Source organism: Balaenoptera musculus, chromosome 4, assembly GCF_009873245.2.
Source record: "Balaenoptera musculus isolate JJ_BM4_2016_0621 chromosome 4, mBalMus1.pri.v3, whole genome shotgun sequence".
In the NCBI taxonomy this organism is placed as follows: Eukaryota; Metazoa; Chordata; class Mammalia; order Artiodactyla; family Balaenopteridae; genus Balaenoptera; species Balaenoptera musculus.
The window spans coordinates 34,909,496-34,929,629 of NC_045788.1; the positions used below are offsets into that span (position 1 = coordinate 34,909,496).

The 20,134-nt window shown below is 36.5% G+C and overlaps 1 protein-coding gene across 5 annotated transcripts in view; it reads left to right on the forward strand.

The window, feature by feature from the left end:
- MME (membrane metalloendopeptidase) overlaps positions 1-20,134 on the forward strand; it is a 91,186-nt gene that overhangs the window by 34,643 nt on the left and 36,409 nt on the right. For all 5 annotated transcript variants that reach the window (XM_036851267.1, XM_036851270.1, XM_036851269.1 and 2 more), the window contains exons 7-15: positions 27-142; positions 2,104-2,169; positions 10,409-10,543; positions 12,531-12,632; positions 14,313-14,449; positions 14,559-14,652; positions 15,800-15,928; positions 16,698-16,796; positions 19,389-19,469. In XM_036851267.1, coding sequence (XP_036707162.1) covers positions 27-142; positions 2,104-2,169; positions 10,409-10,543; positions 12,531-12,632; positions 14,313-14,449; positions 14,559-14,652; positions 15,800-15,928; positions 16,698-16,796; positions 19,389-19,469 — 959 coding nt within the window. The remainder of the gene's footprint in view (positions 1-26; positions 143-2,103; positions 2,170-10,408; positions 10,544-12,530; positions 12,633-14,312; positions 14,450-14,558; positions 14,653-15,799; positions 15,929-16,697; positions 16,797-19,388; positions 19,470-20,134) is intronic.

A 20,134-nucleotide genomic window follows, 5' to 3' on the forward strand; every position in this document is an offset into this window, starting at 1 on the left:
ATATACTTCACCTTTCATTGCTTTAGGTTCTTGGACAGCTGAGAAATCTATTGCACAGCTGAATTCTAAATATGGGAAAAAAGTCATTATTAATTTTTTTGTTGGCACTGATGATAAAAACTCTACGAACCATGTAATTCATGTAAGTTTGTGTGGCCGACAGCCAAAGTTACTTTAAGTTGCAGTAAAACTTCCACACGCATTGTTGTTATTGATATTTAGAAATAATGCATATTCTCATTTGAATTGCATGAGCAAGGTGGTAATAAGTTCAAGGACAGATGCCTGGATTCCCAATTTTGAAAGTGTTTTCTTGATGCTGTGTTTTAGACATTCAACTCTCCTTCCTGCTACCTTTGTTTTAGATACCTCTCCCTTTATAAAAACAAATGATAAGAAAGGAACGACTTCGGGTCTCTCCTGTTTAGAAAAAGCACCTGATTTCTCTGTATGTTCATGAAAGGAACATGGTCTGGTTTATATAAGTAATACAGGTCAGAAATCAGAAATGCCTAATTGATTCCAAAAAGATCATAGAAATGGGATTTTTAACACAATTTTGGTCCTTGCTAAAGAAAGTCTGTACTTTTTTCTCAATTAAGGTAAACAGAATCCCATTCTTTTTAAATGGCTTTATTTGATTTTTTTAAAGCGTAAGCCATTCATTTAGGTTTACCTAGGATTTACTTAACGAGTTTGTTCGGAATAGAGTGAAACATTTAGGGAGCTTTTATTTAGTCTCCTGTAAAAGAAACTAACCAAAAGTTGCAGGTCACAGAAGCATAATTATGTCACTGTTGCATAAATCTTTATGCTCATTTGTATTAAAATCATGAAAGAGATTGAACCCAACTCTTGCCTACAGTGGACCCCTTTCTTCCTGCGTTCTCTCCTTTGGCTCTCAAATGCCAGTATCCTGCATGATCGCCATGAGGGGGTTTCCTAAAGAGGGTCAGGAGGTTGGAGAAGGAGTAGGGCTCTGCCCGTGGGGATGCCTTCTGGCTCTTTCCTTACCAGTCCTCTGGGTTCTGTTTCTTTTGTATTGGCCTGGCTCTTTACAGCTGCTAGGATTCTCACTCTCACCCATAAACGCTCTAGTTTATCTTACCCATCTTACCGTGCGGCGCGTAAGAGGGACTCTCCCCAAGCCGCGAGTACGTCCAGAAGCTTTTGCTAGGTATCCAAGGTGGACTGGGCATACTAGAACCGAGATGAGTTGCCTCTTTCTCACACTCAGCTGGCAGCTGGGTCTGCTGACGTCCTGAGCAGGACAGCTTTGGCGAGAACCGAGGAGGAATCTCCTCTATCCCCTTAGGGTAGAGGATCTCAAAAAAATCTCCGGCAAGATTTCTGCTAGCTTAGAATTTCTTGAGTTACCATAGAGGTTTTCCACCTTTTTTTTTTTTTTTTCTGTCCCAATTAAGGGTGGGGGTAGAAGAGAATGTCCCTCAGGGGAGCATATTAGAATCTCAGGAAGCCAAAATGTCCTGTAAAAGTATAATGCTCCCTAGTCCTAGATTCTAACATGTATTTGTTCACCACCCCCTTTATTATGCATTAAAAATCCTTCCCTGTGTGCTTTTTTTTTTTGTTCAAGATTTCTTTGGTTTTTCTCAGATATCTGCAGCACAGACTTCCAGATTATCTAGCTACCCATCAGTTTAACACTTGGAAGCAGTAGTGTGGAAACCATTTCCTAACTATGTATTCACTCAGTGTCTGCTTGTTACCCTTATAAAGAACAAGAACACTAGGATCTTTATTTTTTTTTAAACATCTTTATTGGAGTATAATTGCTTTACAATGGTGTGTTAGTTTCTGCTTTATAACAAAGTGAATCAGCTATATGTATACATATATCCCCATATCCCCTCCCTCTTGCGTCTCCCTCCCTCCCACCCTCCCTATCCCCCACCCCAGGTGGTCACAAAGCACCAGCTGATCTCCCTGTGCTATGCGGCTGCTTCCCACTAGCTATCGATTTTACATTTGCTAGAAGAACACTAGGATCTTGCTCATACATAGATAGGCGTGCTTGTAATTTGTCCAACTGTTCTATATCAACTGAATACTTTATTTTCTTCTTCGCATATTTTTGTATAGATTGACCAACCTCGACTTGGCCTGCCTTCCAGAGACTACTATGAATGCACTGGAATATATAAAGAGGTAAAAACAAAAACAAAAATCCAACAAAATAAAAAACTACAGAATTTAAACTTAACCCTCTATGTCCTTCACTCAGGCAGATACTGAAAATCACATGTGATAGTGAGCTTCCTTTGACTGAATGAATATTCTAAACTAAGAAACAAAGAAACTTGAAATTCCTTGTTCGTGTCTTGATCTTAGTACTTAAGTCACGTGACCCATTTTGAAAAGTCAATTTTAAATGTTTTATTTTCTCTATAAATTTGATCATTTAAAAAATGAACAGATTAATCATGGTCTAGGTCAGTGCCAGTGAAGACCAGGAATGGTCCAGTATCAGACACATCATACACTGCAGCACTCTTCTAGAGCCTTCTGATTTGACTTTCCGAGGACTACCCAGATAGGGGCATTGGGTTCAGACAAACCTTTGCAGTCACCTTCTGATTCTAACATTCATCATACCCAACAGAACTGCTTCTCTTTGCCTCACAGCCTTGCCTCCCTCAGGCTGGTGTTGATGTGCTTTTGCTTCTTGATATAAAGGAACCATAGATGATAAACTTAGCAGTGTAATATATTATTAGGTATTTGGGGAAGGTGTTGGTTCCATAAATGTTTTCCTCATTATTTTGTAGCTCAGAAGTAAGTTAAGTTTACCTTTGATTATTCTAATGGGTCACAATGGTGGTGTGGCTGAAATTACTTCTTAATTAAAATTATTAGCTTTATATGTTTATACTGAGTGTGCATTTTGCCTCATTATTAAGTTCAAAATAGCATGGAATAAATTCATTGTAAAGTATCTTTTTGAGTGGCTACACAACATTGAAATGAAGAAAAAGATATATTGTAAAAGTCCACAGTTAATAGCACAGACAGTCAAATGGATGTGGGATATTTGAGTTCATTACAGGTATTGTGTGGGTTGCAGCTATTGGCTTTATGAGCTGTCTAGCTGCTTCCTATTGCAGAGTTGAGGGTGATTGAAGAATTCTGGCTCATTATACTACATTTTCATTGTCATCAACTAGGATGTTTTTCAAATTTAGGATTTTGTCCTAAAAACATAGCAAATTTGTCCAATCCTAAAAAGGTGTACTTTTTTTTTTGTATTTTAACATTCCTGATATTAAAGTATACCCAGCAGTTAGTGTATACATTTAATGTGGTAAAGTTTCTTTTTTGTGTTTTTTCTTTTGGAAAGGATCCTGTTGTTAAGATGATAGTGTATTTGTGCATTTTATATTCAACGCTATCTCATAATCAAGAAAATGTCATAATCTAGAGCTGTCTTTCATGGGCTTGGGTCATATGGAAGCATTTTGTTTAACCTGTGACTGTTTTTTTTTTTAAATTTTAGATTAGATTATATTTTGAAAAATGCATATTGTATTCCTCTGGTTATTGTTCTAAACTTAAATACCTCAATTCCTTTTTGTTTTCTGTACTTTCCTTCCTAAAGAGAGAACAGGCCTTAAGGCAACAGAAACTCAAAGATATATATTCTTATATTTTTTACATGGCAGAATGGTATGTTTTCTTACTAGTTAAGGTTACTTATGCACAGACTTTAAGAGCTAAATGGGACATTAGAGAATTTAGTTCAACCCCTCATTTTACAAATGAGAAAACAGAGACCCAAATAAGTAAAATGATTTGCTTAAGTCATGGATTAGAAGATCCACGTGTCAGGAACATTAATTGTAAGCAATAGAAACCTACTCTAACTTAAATTCTGTAAAAAAAAATGTTTTCTGTTTGTCACACCTAAATGTAAAGTTCTAGGGATGAATCAGGCATGGTTGGTTCCAGGGGTTCAACTGAACCATCTTACCTCTTTTCCTGTTCTCAAGGTGCTACTTTCTTCTGTGTTGGAGTCCTTCTCTAGCAGGCTTTCTCCGTTGTAGCTTCAGAGATGATCCCTGGCTGCCTTAGAATCCAGAAAAAAGAAACTCTGTCTCTCTTATTCCTATCAGTTTCTGAGGAAAGGGCTCTGATTGTTCCTGCTTGAGCCACCTGCCCTTCTCTTGACCAATCACTGTGTCCAGGGAACTGGGCTCTCTGATTAGGTAGTTGGTACTGCCAACCCATCTCTACAGCTCAGGAGGGGAGACCCCTTGATCGATAGTTCCACCAAGAGGAAAGAGAATAGAGGGTTCTGTAGCTACTATAGCCCCCCTCATCATGATCCTGTCTCCTGGTTCCCAATCTATCTTTCCTTCTAGATGGTGCTATTTCTACAGAAAAACCTGGAGAGCAAATCTCATTTAAAATTATGAATTAAGCCAGCTCATGTGGATGACACAAGGTGCCAAACAAGACTACATAAACACTCTTTTTCCAGGAGTTTATAATGTAAATTTAATAACACAGTGTTCCTACCAAATGTAAAATAGATAGCTAGTGGGAAGCAGCCACATAGCACAGGGAGATCAGCTCAGTGCTTTGTGACCACCCAGAGGGGTGGGATAGGGAGGGTGGGAGGGAGACGCAAGAGGGAGGGGATATGGGGATATATGTGTGTGTATAGCTGATTCACTTTGTTACACAGCAGAAACTAACACACCATTGTAAAGCAATTATACTCCAATAAAGATGTTAAAAAAAAATAACACAGTGTTCTATAGGCCAAATATTAGTCAGAAGGCCACATAGCCATCTGTATAAATACTGAACAAATACATACATTTATTTTAAAAATTGGGATTTATCTGTGTGGCACCTTGTTGTGTAAAGTGTCCTTTCCCAGGAAATAAATAGAACTTCCTAAATGTCGTGGCAGAAGAAACTGTTCTCAAAATGGGTTCATCAAGGAGCCACTCATGCTGGATGTCTCTTGTTAAAGAGATAGAACCTTATTTCTGAGGTATTCTGATTATCTGAAGAGATCACTTAATGACACATTGCTACCTCAAAGGACAGAAGTAGTGAGATTTGAAACAGTTCTATCCCATACAAGAGTATACATTTCTATGCTAGGAAAACAATATGAAAGATACATATTGCCCATAAAAAATAATCATCCCATTCATGGAATTTTAAAATGGAACCAACCAACTACTTCATGTGAGAAAGCTCTTGCTTACTGATTCACTGAAAGGAATGACAACCTTAATTTTCTTGAAAAATCACCACCTCCAGAAGAGTCTCTGAACTCTATTGGGATGAATTGGAATTGGTCTCAAAGTTTCCCTTTCTCTACCTCTTTAGCTTTTCAAGGCTGATTGCTGCCTTGTCCTCCTTCATAACGAATCTGCAGGTTAGGTACCCAAAATATTTGAGCATAATTGGATTATAGATATGTTTATGTTCTGTGTGTGTCTGAAAAGGTAGAATTAGCCAGGGTAGTGGTTTCTGAACCTAAGGACCACTTTGTGTGTGCCAATGACAGTGCTCTCTGTAGCCACACCTTCATGTTTACATTCTTCAAGATTCATTTTACTTATTTATACATTAACAAAACATTATTTGAACAGAGCATTTCAGGGCTAAAAGAAAAGTGAGAAAACCACTGATCTAGCAAATGAGAGCCCTAGGAGGTAACAAAGGAGTTGGAGATTAGAAGCTATATAGTATAATGCTATGGGGCCTGGCAAGGGTGGAGGAGGAGGCCAGAGTCATGAAGAAATTTAGAGCACTTAGAAAAATTTGATGTTCATTTAAAAAAAAAGGAAATATTTCAGGGATGAAGATAGAGGACTTGGAATATGGCCAGGATGGTTAGAAGCCAAAAAGAGGTGATCTGGGGCCTGTGTACTAAATAAAACACAGTCCAGGGAAATTCTCTAAGCTGTACCTGCTCTGGAAAGAGCACAAGCTGAGTTTTGCAGTCCTTTAGATGAGCAGGTATTGGAACTGAGGGTAAACCTAGAGAGGATTTTGTTTGCCCACTTACCCAAAATACAAGCTCAGAGAAACTGCTCCGGACTTGGACTGCCATTAGAAGCCTGATGACATAGGAGGTGAGGGAAACTTACTCAATATACTTACAATTTAACTTTATTTTTATTGAGCTTCTACTATGTGATAGATGCTTTTCTAGGCAGTAAGGATACCAAGGAAACAAGGCAGAAATGGTCCTTATTCACATGGAACTCATGTTCTAATCGGAGAAGATAGATGATAAAGAAACAAGTAAATAAATTAAATAAGATAAATGGAGATAGTGTTATAAAAGAAATAAAACTGGATGATATGATACAAGGTGAATGACTGGGGGTAGCGGTCGGTGGATAATTTAGACGTGATTTGATTTGGTTTTTAAAAAGATTGCTGTGACTGCTGCTTGGTTGACTTGATAAAACGGATCCTGCAAAGGAAACGGCTGACCTCATTTTGTACTTTCTGGGCACCAGGTGACTAATAGACAGGAGGTTTCACCCAGTCCACAAAAAAAACATAAAGGAGCTTTTGAACTTGGGACTTCCTGGATATGACAAAAGAAATTTTTTAGATCAACTGAACTCAGTTTGTAAAAAGAACTACATGCACCTTCCCAAACATATGCAACAAACCTTAGAAGTTACCCAATAAGTTCTCTCATATGTATCTGCAGGCTCTCTCATTAATAACTTGATGAAAGCCCCCAACAGTCTCCATGCTGGTCCATAGTGGATCCTCTTGTATCCTGTGTTTCTCCTGCTCCAGAGCCCTGCTAGGATTGGGGGGCTGTTTCTCACTTCCTGTCCCCAGGAATGGCTGCGTGATTCTCTCTGTCTGTGCCCATCTTTGGGGAGTAAGCCTCTGTGTTCTGGCAGCTGCATGATCCCTGACATGCTGCTTCAAGTGGCAAAAAATTCCAAGCCTTCTGAGAGGAAACATCTCTCTCCTGCTGGGGGCCCCTGTGTGTTCCCTCAGGAAACTTTTCTGTGTAACACTATTAAATAACACCACCCGCATCAGTGGCTTAGGAATAAGACAGTTCTGTGACTTTTCAGTCACCTCACGCTCCACATTATGTCTTGGAAAGGGAAGCGCAGAAAATTGGTAAGAGCTAGGTGTCCCGGAACAGAATCTTTCAAAGTGAAACCCCTGGTCCATAGTTGTTGGCACACCAAGGTGCACAAATATCAGCCAACCGGTCCAGAGAGCTATCTGTTCCTCCCTGGGACTTGCTGTTACTTATTAACAAAGATACCAAGTGTGAAGGACAATAGTGGAATGGCATCGCTCTCTTGCTCTTTGGCAACTCTAACAAATATCAGCTTTTTTCTAAGCAGGAGAAGTCCGATTTCTGAACAGAGCCAATATATAAATATTATTGCCTGGTCCTGAAATATGAAGATAGTCCTAATTAGAGTAACAATTCATGGTGTTGGGTATTGGTAAATATCATCTCACCAATAGTGTGTAATTTAAAAGCTCACAAAACTGCAATTAGGGATTTTACCCAACCGTTTAAAACCAATTAGCATCTTTGAACCTGCTATTATAAGCATTAGGATTTACAGTTGTTCCTTCCTTCCTTTTTATTTTTAAAGCAAGGACTACATAGACATTTAGGTTTTGGGGGTTTTTTCATTTGTTTTTGTTTTTGTTTTTGTTTTATCGCATAAAGGATTCACTGTATCAAAGCTTCAACTAGGCTACCTTATGACTGTCGAAAAAGGTAGCTGCCTCTGACCCTTGTCGTAATAACTAGTTGCTCTCTTAGTGACAGAAAAGAAAAATTGACATCTGATTTTAAAAATATCCTGGCCAATGTACTTTTTAAATGTTAAAATATGTGTTGATTACTTTCTCCCCAAATTATGACAATTGCTATCATTTGGCATTTTACAAATCTAGAAGTATCTCAAGGAAGAAAATCAGTACCTTAAGGTAGAATCATATCTTGTAGAAAGGATTTAACAGCAGCAGTAAGCCTGGGTTCTGACAGCTACTAGATAAATTTGGAAGCCAGGAAAGATAATCAAGATACTAAGACGTGTTTTCATCAGTCACATTGTAATAGGTTGCCAGGTAGTGGAGCTCATTAAAGGAAGTAGTGTATTCCATGTAAGTGTATTAAATATTCAAGCATCTCAGAAATTCATGGTATAATATGCTTCCAGTTTTCTGGGAAACTTTACCAGCTCAGAAGACTAGAAGCATTTTCCAAAGTTCTTCTGCGTGCCAAATTCTATAGTCTTTAAATAGATCTGTAAGGATAAAGATACTGGAGTAAAACCAGTTTGCAGAGTCAACAAAATGGAGGAGAACACTCATTATTGTTTTCTCACCTCATTAATGAAAAAGCATCCCATAGAGTAAAAAAAAATATCTCAGTAGATTGATACTGGAAAATTTAAATTACCATTTCCTTCGTAGGCAGTAGTAATTCCCTGCTGAATGCAGATGAATGTATATGATTTGAAATGCTGTTAATTCAAAACACTGCATGCTTGTACTTTGGAATAGTTGGTCCCATGAGGTATGAACTCAGACATATTTGTTTTCTTCAAAGTGAAACAAGAATTCTGATAACTTTTTAATAGGCAAAGAATGGAGTTAGCAAGAATATACATAAAAACATCCTTTTATCCCTGTTACCTTAGTGATTTGGTTTTTAATACAGACACATGGCTGAAAAGTAGTTTGTTCTATTGAGTAGCAGATCCAGGGATAGAGATGCCAGCCAGACAGCCTCACAATCGCTCCATATCCTTGAAAGAGAGAGCCCTCTCCCTGGGAAATTGTTTACTTAGCATTTAGTAAAGGTCATGGAATGCCAGTATCTAAAGATGTCCTCTTGAATTTGAAATTAATGATGACTTTGTACATTTTGCTTAGGTTCTTGCTTGATAAAATATTTTCATTGCCCCATAAGTTTTATGTTTGATCCTCTTAATGAGTCACTGTGAATTTATTTTATTTTTATGGCTGTGTTGGGTCTTCGTTTCTGTGCGAGGGCTTTCTCTAGTTGCGGCAAGCGGGGGCCACTCTTCATCGCGGTGCGCGGGCCTCTCACTATCGCGGCCTCTCTTGTTGCGGAGCACAGGCTCCAGACGCGCAGGCTCAGTAGTTGTGGCTCACGGGCCCAGCTGCTCCGCGGCATGTGGGATCTTCCCAGACCAGGGCTCGAACCCGTGTCCCCTGCATTGGCAGGCAGATTCTCAACCACTGCGCCACCAGGGAAGCCCAGTCACTGTGAATTTAGATGTGCCTTTGCACTCACAGTGACTAGAAGGGTACCCCTTTCACTGATAATCAATTAGTAGGTTGTAAAAGCCCCTTGAAAGTGTGGAATTGTTAAGCACTCTACAGCTTTCCTTCATATTTACCCTGTGTGGACAAGTCTTTGAAGCATAGAACTACCCACTGATTCCAAACTTGTGTGGTATGGCTTTCCTAATTGTGGTCATCTGCGTGTCGCCAAACTGGTGCTGGGACTTGAGTTTTGAATAAATTTGAATGTGGTGGGATCATAATTTATTTTAACTGCTGATAGAAAATAATAGCTAAATAGCAATGTTATGAAAGTGGTATTAAATTTCCTGGGTTCAGTGCCACTCTGAACTTGAATAAGGTATTTATATATTCTATAAAAGGTCAATAATAAAACTAGTTTATAGCTTATCTTCATGAAGTTAAAATGTGTGTGAAGATAAAATGGAAAGAATTTGAGTTCTTAGAAGAAAGCTGATATTCAAATCTATGGTATCTTAGAAATTTCACAGTAATGACAGCCAGCTTTGGAATTAACTAAAACCCACAGATTTGTGTTGGAGGAGCTCATGAGAACACATTCTCATTTAAAAAAAAAAAAAAAAAAACTGCTTGGCCAGAGAAGACAAATAAAAGATGTCCTGATAATGTAATATGTTTGTGGCCATCTCTTCATGGATAGTTGAAAAAATATATATATGTGTGCAGAGAAAACCTGATAAAAGGAAATTTGGCAAAATAATTTATTATTATTTAAGAAAAAAATACTAGGTTATTGCTTACCAAATGTTTTGCATCTCCATTCTTATTAAAGCAATTTAGTTTGATTAAAAGTTGAAAGTTATAAAATCTCTGTAACCAAATGGTTATAAGTTACTTAGTACTTTCAGAGTGATCCTTTATTGTTCTGCTATAATTCAAAGACACATTGACTTTCTGAGAATCTGTACAGGTCATTTCTTTTAGGATTCAGGAATGGATTTCTATTTTGTTGTGCTTTATCTGTCACCAAAAATTAATACTGAATTGAAAATAAGTTTTAAGTTAAAGCGCCGTGATGAATATTTAGAAGGTTCTTCAGCAATGTACTGTCATTTATTTCTTGCAGGCTTGTACAGCATATGTGGATTTTATGATTTCTGTGGCCAAATTGATTCGTCAGGAAAAGGGACTGCCTGTCAATGAAAAACAGCTTTCTTCGGAAATGAATAAAGTTATGGAATTGGAAAAAGAAATTGCCAATGTAAAACACATTTTCTCTGATACACTGAACAATGTCAACCACTTTTTATTTCTTTCTCTTCTCTATCGTATTTTAAGGGTAAAAGGTACATCTCCTTAACTAAGTGATAAAAATGCATAGCTCGGTAATGGATCATTAACTTCAAGAGGACCTTTAAAACTGGAATTTTACAGTAAACCAGGTTCCAGACATCCAGGAGACATACTTAATTTGACAAATATTAAACTAGATGTACTTAATGACCTATTATAAGTGGATTACATCAATATCCTAACTATTTACAGTCAAACTGTTGTTGAGATGCCCTTGAGATCAGGACACACTTGATTGCTAGCTATTCAGTAAAGCTGTTTTAGTTTTGATATGTACCATTTTACTTTATTTTATTTTAAAGTTTAAGGTGACCACAGAAATTGTCTCTATCCCTTTGCTAAGAAGTATTAGCCTCTGAACATGGCCACACTACAGTACGATATCACTGAGTTCAGACTGTCAGGCTGCTTATTAGCTCAGGGGAGATCCAAGAGGAGGAGTTTATCAGCAAAGCCCAAGGGGTGTGTTCCTGAGTTTCCTCTAGTTCCAGGTCAATCCTTAGAGTCTGAGTTGGCACATTCTTGTCTGAAGTTCCTCTGACGGGGTCTGCAGTCTCAAGCGAGTGAACTCTGTAAACAGCATCCAGGTTATTGATTGAACTCACGGTCAGTTTCAGTCTAGGATCCACAGAGCTCTCTGACATTGCAAACAGCAACCTGCACTCCTAAATCCCCGTCTGCTTGTCACTTTACCATCAGAATCTTGAAGACTGAAGATCTTTGAGGGCAATTTTGGCTTTCCTGGGGCTACATGAAACCGAAAGTCTAGAATCAGAACCAAACTTTGCTTGGAGCTGCAGCTGGATGAATGGCAGCTTGATGGGTTACATGTGGTTCAGTGTTGGAAACAGAATTTTTAGAGAACAGTTTATTACCCTGGGTTTTTACCTCTGGCACCTTCCAAGACCGTGTTCTCCTTTGATCAGCCTCAGCTTCTGTAGTAGTTGTATCTTACCTCAGAATTCTTTGTGTCTACATTTTCTCTCCCCTCTGACACTCTGAGATTGTAGTGGGATCTCAGTCCTCCCTGAATCACCTGTGTGTCTCTAACAGTGTCCAGCACGTTATTGCATGCAGATGTTACAAACATAGTTTTTAAATGAATAAATAAGTGACCTAAAGGGGAAATTGGAGCCGTTGTCACTTGAGAAATAATTCCCATTTTTACATTTTGTTTCTTTTCACTTAAAATTGCTTTTACTCCTTTCAACCACTAGTTGGGCAGTTGCTATTGAAATTTTCTTTTTTGATTCAATGAAAAAAATAATACTGGATGCTGTTGATAACACTGAACTCGTTAGGCCAGATGAGCGGACAGTCACAAAAGTAGATGCTAGAACTCTCTTCAGATAATTTGCCACCTACCTGTGTTACGTACTAGGAATTTTCTCAGTCTTACTTGCTTTAAATTCTTGTAGAAATCATTGTGCTTTTTTCTACTCTTTTTCCTGTCTGAATTTTAACTGGGACACTGAATGGTGGTAGGTGAGAGAAAGAGTATTTGAGAGATAAACTGGAAATGACTATATTCAAGAAAGTCATTATCATATGAAATAACCACAGACACAACTGAGCTGCCCATTTAGCCATAGAAGGAAAGAGGCCTGTAAATATTGCTGATGTGGTTTGGCAGTTATGAAAATATAAAAAGATTTTTAAAAAATTTTATACTTGACACTGTAGCCAAATCTTGATAATTGTTACTGAATATACTTAAAATCTCTTATATTTCTCTTTTCTTCTTGATAGGACAAAATAAATTATAACACAAATACAGAATAGAACTTAAATATAATTATGTTGTACCTATGCCATATTTCTTTTTCCCTTGTATATAGTTATATTTTTCTAAAAAGTTCTTGATCCAAAATAATGATAAGAAATTAAATCCATAGGCTACAACTAAATCTGAAGATCGAAATGATCCAATGCTTCTTTATAACAAAATGACATTAGCCCAGATCCAAAATAACTTTTCACTAGAGATCAGTGGGAAGGTAAGTAGCAGTTTTATGTACTCTCTTATTGTGCCATTTCTAAAATTATAATATTAAAATGCAGTTTGTTAAAATGTAATGATTTTTTTATTTATTGAAATAAATTGAACATCAAAACGAATTTAGATGACATCAACCATTTGACTTCATGAAAAAACTTGAAAAAAAACTATTTGAAATAATTATATTTATATTTAATTAGAGTGAATTTCAAAGGTAAAAGTCCTTTCAAGGCAGCTATGTAATAATATTAGAAATTATCATAGAAAAGGGTTTGGAAACATTAAAAGCAAAAATCCTTCTGAAAGACCATTATATAGCCATTGGACTTGGACAGTCAAATAATATAAGTACCAGATTTCTTTTTAACTCTGAAAAAGGATAATTTATTCATAGAACTTGCCATGTTCTCATCAAGGCCATCTATGGAGGTGTTCAGAGCAAGAATGGAGAAATAGAACACAAGAAACAGAAAAATCTATAGATTCCATTTATAAACATCAATTGACATCTTTTTGCTTAGTTGTAATTCCTTAGCTAGTATCTAATCATCTCTTTTAAGGCTATGCATGTATTCTATGTATTAGTTGATGCACACAATCAGGTAATGAAGCAACATTCATGGAAAAATCTACAAACCACCACATTCAGTGATGGAATTCTCTTTGGCACTAATTGCTGAAAACAAGGACTTTTTAAAGGCATAACCTACTGAGTTAGGAATTTGTTACTTAGAGCTTTTTAATATAATAAGTGTTTAATAAATATGTTTTGAAATAATGGTCCAAACTGCCAAAGGAAATCAAGAAAAGCACATAGCATCTCATACTTAGCAAGTGATCAGTGTATTTATATACTTCTAGGCATATATATATAAAATGATAGAGCCTAAGATATTGGTAATCTTAAACATTCTCAAACATTGAAATGTGGCATTTCAGCAAGATCTGCATAATCTCCACTTCTGCTGTTTTTTCTTATATCCATTGGTGGTTGAATAACCACAATTCCCATTTAAAGAATAATAGATAAGACTCCATCTTCTGGCAACTCCAAACCCAGCTTCTGAAGTGTGAGAACTGCATGCCTGTAGACCTGATATTGATAGCTTAAAGTACATTTTGTTCATCTTCATTGGACCATCTGTGTTGTATCTATACATCTACTATACCTCTGCTAGGACAGCAGTGTGCTTTCATTTACAACACGAGCTCCACTGAGATGTATTACTGTGTTCAAATGGATTGTTTATTAATATCTACTTTTAAGAGATAAACATTTTATACCCATTTAAATTTTTGCATAAACCTAGGAAACTTTATGTTTACAGCTAAATTTCTTTTTCTTTTTCTTTTTCTTTCATATTGGTTAGACCAAGAATTTGACACTGAGCCTAATTTCTAGCATATGTTCACTAAACTTAGAAGCTTTGCTTTTGCTCTTAAATGGTTGGTTTAATTCTTTTATTTAAATAATTATGCTACAGATCTAATTTTTATTCAAAAATTGACTGAAGCAATTAGAGAAAAATCCCAAACAGATATCAAACTGACCATTGTGATAATTATATAGTGATGCAACTGACACTGTAACCTGTCTGACCCTGTAACCATAACTGAGTCTTGGAACCAAGAAGAGAAATCCATAATTACTGAATGTTTTGTGCCTGCTTTTTTCCAGCCATTCAGCTGGTCAAATTTCACAAATGAAATCATGTCAACTGTGAATATTAATATTCCAAATGAGGAAGATGTGGTTGTTTATGCTCCAGAATATTTAACCAAACTTAAGCTCATTCTTACCAAATATTCTGCCAGGTAGGTATGTCCGAGCGCCCATGTCCCCAAAGTTTACATTTAATATCACTCTTTAGAAGCTTTGCAGCCTCATCTTTTCTGTTGCTGGGTGGTGGGTTTTTTTATGCAGAGATCTTCAAAATTTAATGTCCTGGCGGTTCATAATGGATCTTGTAAGCAGCCTCAGCCGAACCTACAAGGAGTCCAGAAATGCTTTCCGCAAGGTGAAGAAAAAATCTCTCTTTTCTTAAGACTTAAAGCATAAAACGATCCATGGTTATGAAGGCTTGCCATGTACATTACTAGAAGTGGTAAACTTTGCCAAGAGACAAAATGCCAAATGCTGGGTATGTTGCCTGTATTTAAGCCACGTTGCCTAGGAAAGCCAGTTTTCGGGTGCTCTGTGGTCCTATGATTGTCTACTCTGGCACCGTGATTGAATTGCCCGGGAAGGGCATGTATTGGTTATTTGAGCAGTTCATGGAAGAATACTAGCTTGGTTTTTTGTTGTGTTCAAAGTGATTTCAGGGGTATCTATCTCAATTAATTTGATTTTTCTGGTGCTTGTAACATACCTAGACATTCAGACAGTTGGACCACATTGATGCGGACAATGCCCTGAAAATATACCTACCTGGAGATAGCCTTAAGACCTTTTATTAGACTGGACCTACATTATTGAAAGAATCATCATTTTTGTCCTATTGTGAGGGGAGAGGGCAGGAGGGATTGAGGAAGGAGAAATTCTCACAAATGTATTGGTTGGTGTCATGCAAAGGAAATAACTCCCTGATTGATTGAAAGTTTTAGTTTTTACCCTTTAAAAGAAAATGTAGACATATTTTTTAAATTAGAGAATGTAAAAATGGTGTTTTGCTAAATTTCCCTTCCGTAAGTTAATCCCTTTATTGGTTCTTAAATTTGTACACATGCAGTTCTTCTAAGTACTGGAACTTCAGCAAAAACTTTAGAAAACAAGAATGTGTTTTCTTGTATACCAGATCTCTCCCCTGTTACATTTATTGAATATTACTTCACATTTATGTTTATACAGTGGCAACAGTGTTATTTTGTTTGGTGGAGAGGGTTGTTTTTTCTAACGCTGTCTAGAAGGATATTAACTTGCAATAGTCAACAGTTTTTCTAGGACGTGCTACTGAAAATATACCTTATTTCCAGATCATATGTAAGTAATAATTCAATTGGATTACATTTTATCCTATGCAAGGACATCCTGACATGTGAGGAGAAGCAATGAATATTGCAAGAATTTAGGAGACATAAAGAATAGAGTCCTGTGAAATTTGTGCTCTTACCACACTTCGGCCGTCTACTCTTGGTCAAATGCCATTTCCTTTTTCTCTCCCATAGGCTCTTTATGGCACAACATCAGAAACGGCGACTTGGAGACGTTGTGCAAACTATGTCAATGGGAATATGGAAAATGCTGTGGGAAGGCTCTATGTGGAAGCGGCATTTCCTGGAGACAGTAAACATGTGGTAATGTTTTCTGCACAATACTCTATCAGCATGTGTTTGCACTGATGGGCAATTACAATAGTCCATCATTTGGTTAAAATTTTATTAATTGGCAGAGAACTTCTGAATCACAATTTGCCATTATTTCCCAATAAATCTTATTCTCCCTCTCCCGCAGGTCTGGTTATGTTTCTGATCCTAATATTGTTTAACCCAAAACCAATTGTCCATTTTCCAGAAGCAATGTATTCACAATACCCAGTCACATGTTCTAATGATACAGTCATTTGTAATCTCTTCTGTTACCAAAATTGACTAAGAATTAGTATTTTCTTAAAAACCAGAAAGTAAACCAGGGTTTATTTGAAGTGTAAGACATGTACTTTATTTTTTATTGTTACTGAAATGAATACAAGGGAACTTAAAGACATGGTGAAAGAATCTATTGAAATGCTACCTCATGCTTAACTAAACTACTAATAGTAATGACAGTATTTTATGTTAGTTCGTCTTTCATGATAATGGAAACCATACATTCTGAAGGTGATTTGTATTAATGTATGCATTATGACCTATTTAATCATTAGTGTTGATAGTAGCAGTGTTGCTTTAAAAATATAATTACCCACATATATCCATTTGTTTAGATCACCAATTTGTTTATAAATTTACATTTATTAACATATCACTGAATCACATAAAGACAGCTTATAGCTCTATTTTTTTTTAAATTTGTGTTATAAAAAATTAATTCATGGCCTAAATTTGCCTTCTGTTCTTTTGGTTTAAGGTTGAGGATTTAATTGCACAGATCCGGGAAGTTTTTATTCAGACTTTAGATGACCTTACTTGGATGGATGCTGAAACAAAAAAGAAAGCTGAAGAAAAGGTAAAGAGCAAGGCAGGGCGAATTATCAAAGAAAAATCTATAAGAAAAGATTAGCTTTTAAGAAATTTGGGGAAAACATAGTATTCAAAGATTGCGTAAAATAAAAGCAAGCTCCTTCAAGATGTAATGTTTCCAGGAACGCTTTTCATGGTTGAAGATTTTTTTTTTCCTATGATTTTCATCTTTTATTATCTCTTTGTAACTAGCTCCTACTCTCCATGTTTGGCTCAAAACTTTGAAAGATCTCCAATTTTCCTTTTTTATTTTTTTAAAGGAAGTCTTCACAAAACAAGAGGAAAATCTTGTGTGAACAAGAAAGCATTAAAAGATATTATCAGTGGTTCATATTTTTCCTCCTTTTATGAAAAATATTTAAAAGACCTCTACCAATATCTAAAAATATCCCCTAATCTTTAATGTAAACTTCTAGCTAAATTTTTTTTAAGCATGCACTATTTAGTTTTTTTTTAAATGACCTAGGGAGAAAAATACTAAATTTCTATTCAAGCAAATGTAAGGTAGTGCATTATTTGAGTACTATAAGGTGACCTACAGTGAGAGGGATGTTGAAGGAGCTTTTTATAACTATTCTTATTTACCCCCATTGTGCACCTTTTATTGGGACTCTTAGTATCTTGCATTAGAATAAAAGTGAGATGTCTAAGGAAATCTCAGGTTTAAATTTACTATGCCATTGTGTTCATAACTATATAAACCTAAACAGAACCTGTCCAGTGAAAACTGTATGTGTTTATGAGCAGTATTCACATGCAGCCTGATTATTGCTCTGTAGTTAGGGTAACAGGAAGAACAGACCATTCTTTGAACTAACACAGAAAGAGTCCATAGATCTGTTATAATAAAAGAATCAAGCTGTAGTCTAGTTCTCTTTCAGGATTAGGTCACATGGAAGGATTATCTTTTTCAGCTATCACAGAGCCCTGAGTGGGTCAGGTCTAGAATTTGGCACCCCAGTATAGCTATCTTTCCATCATTCTGTAGGTCCTCAGAAGTTCAGGCTGGATTTGCTCCTTTCATGTTCTAGCTATCACAACATGGTACTATTTGATGTAGCCAATCAAATTGTTCTAGGTAATCATTTCCCAAGGTGGTGTCATGAAACTCTGGACCTGCCAAGTTGCTCTATGAAAGAGTCCCATGGTCAAAAAGAGTTTAGGAAACATTTCCTGCAGGAAGGCTTCCCTGATCCCACCCTCGACTAGGTTTTATACCTGTAGGGTGTGATTTTATGGCACCATACATCACACTTGAGAGTTAATATTCATTTTATTGCCTACCATTGACCATTATAGTAAACTCTCCAGGGGTAGAAATGTTTGCCTAGCATTGTGTCCTCAGCCGCTTACAAAGTACCTGGCTTGTTGTATACCCTTAAAGACAAATTGAATGAATAAATAGACTAATTCATCCCATTGGACACTTACAATTACTTAATTTTAGACTCTAAGAAGTCTTTCAATGAAGAAGCCTGCTCAACGTTTGTGTCACAGTATTTACCCCAAATATTTGACAATATATCCTTTTCTTGTAGTACCTCCTATTTCTGTAGATTTTGTATCCCTTAGAACACCTTTTGGGGAAATATCTTCTAGAAAATAAAGTGCCATTGAGAGGGAGATGATTCGTTATGGGCTGATGGTATGGAAAGGAAATGGGCTTGGCCAAACTGATTTAGTGACACATCTGTCTGATCCACTGGGGAAATCCTACGCTTATGAAACAGATTTGTAACAAAACCACATCCATTTGATGGTAAAACAAATAATTCAGAGATGCAAGCTTAATATCCCATGAAAATATTAAATTAGTTAAATTATTTAAGAGTAATGTGATATGACAAAATCAAAAGTCAACTATCTTTGAGAAAAATGAGAGAAATAAAAAATAGAAATAGAAATAGCAAGTAGTAAACAAGTGGTACTGATGAAATAAATACAATAAGTAAACAATTTTAAAATAATAAAAATAGAAATAGTAGTAAGGTAGTGGTAAATATGAGATGGTATAACAAGGAAAACCCTGTTTTCTACTTGTTTAACTAATGTCATTCATTTAACCACGGGAAGTTAGGTACACTAGCTCTGGAGACCAAAGGAGAACATAAAAACTCCAGGAACCAATATTTAGAAAGAATATTAGCATTAAACCTGTAAGCCCACATCTGTTTTCTCAGCCAAATCAGTGAAGTGAAAAGATAATTATAAGCTGCTAGAATGGAAGTTCTAAATATTACTCCTCCTGTAAAATTGAAGAAAAAAAGCCTTTCAGAGAAAAAGTTCATAAAAGTACAATACATGTGGAACAATGACTTGTCAGTTTTCATTTTGGTTTTCTTGGGAAAGCTGCAGCCTATGAGAATAGGGTATTAGAAGCTAAATTTCAGAACTATTTTTTGTTTATTTTGAACTCCAAGAAAAAAGCCAGTGCAAAAGATCTCTGTTTAAACGTTGTCAGATACTCATCTTGTACACAGTATGGAGCAGGTTATTCAACTGCTGTCAAGGGCAAATTATAATGTTTGCATTTGAAAGTTCATAATCATGCTCACATTCAATATTCTTATTTTCATAGGCCTTAGCAATTAAAGAAAGGATCGGCTATCCTGATGACATTATTTCAAATGACAACAAACTGAATAATGAATACCTTGAGGTAAGTCTTTATAAAGACTGCACTGATGATGCCTGGGGCTGGTGGCAATGTCATTTCTAGCTATGGGGGGGGGGGCCAGAAATTATGTGAAATAGCCTACACCCAGAGGTCTTATTATATTGATATTAAGCCTTCAACACTGAAGCCAGAACTATGTTTGTTTTAGTTTTAGCCTACTGTTTCATGGGCTGGTCTGTATTTGGTTTTGTTATTTTGCTTTCCATATATTCCATTTTAAGAGTAGTGATAAAATCTGGTGTTTTTAAAGAGCATTAAGACATAGACATTTAAGTGATGAAACAGGCAGTACTCAGGCTTCTTATCTCATTTTATACACGCCTGAAAAGTCAGATCTTCAGCTTTCCTTCCACTTTCTAATTATTCCTCCACTGGGTAAACCAGGTCATGCCTTCTCTATTTGAAAAAAAAAATCTACTATTTGAGAATGGGGAACTATTTTATTCCCCTTTGGTAATGTAACAATGAAAAGAAAACAGAGTTGATTGAAGTCATTACAGTATTGATTTCAGACTCAGCTAAAGGTCCTGTTGTTAACCTTGCAGTCACCGCAACTACTTGAAACCCTGGTGACAAGGTGACCCTTGCCTAGATCTGGGGATGACAGCGATTCCTAATCCGTTGAGTACACGGGAGTTTGCAAGGCA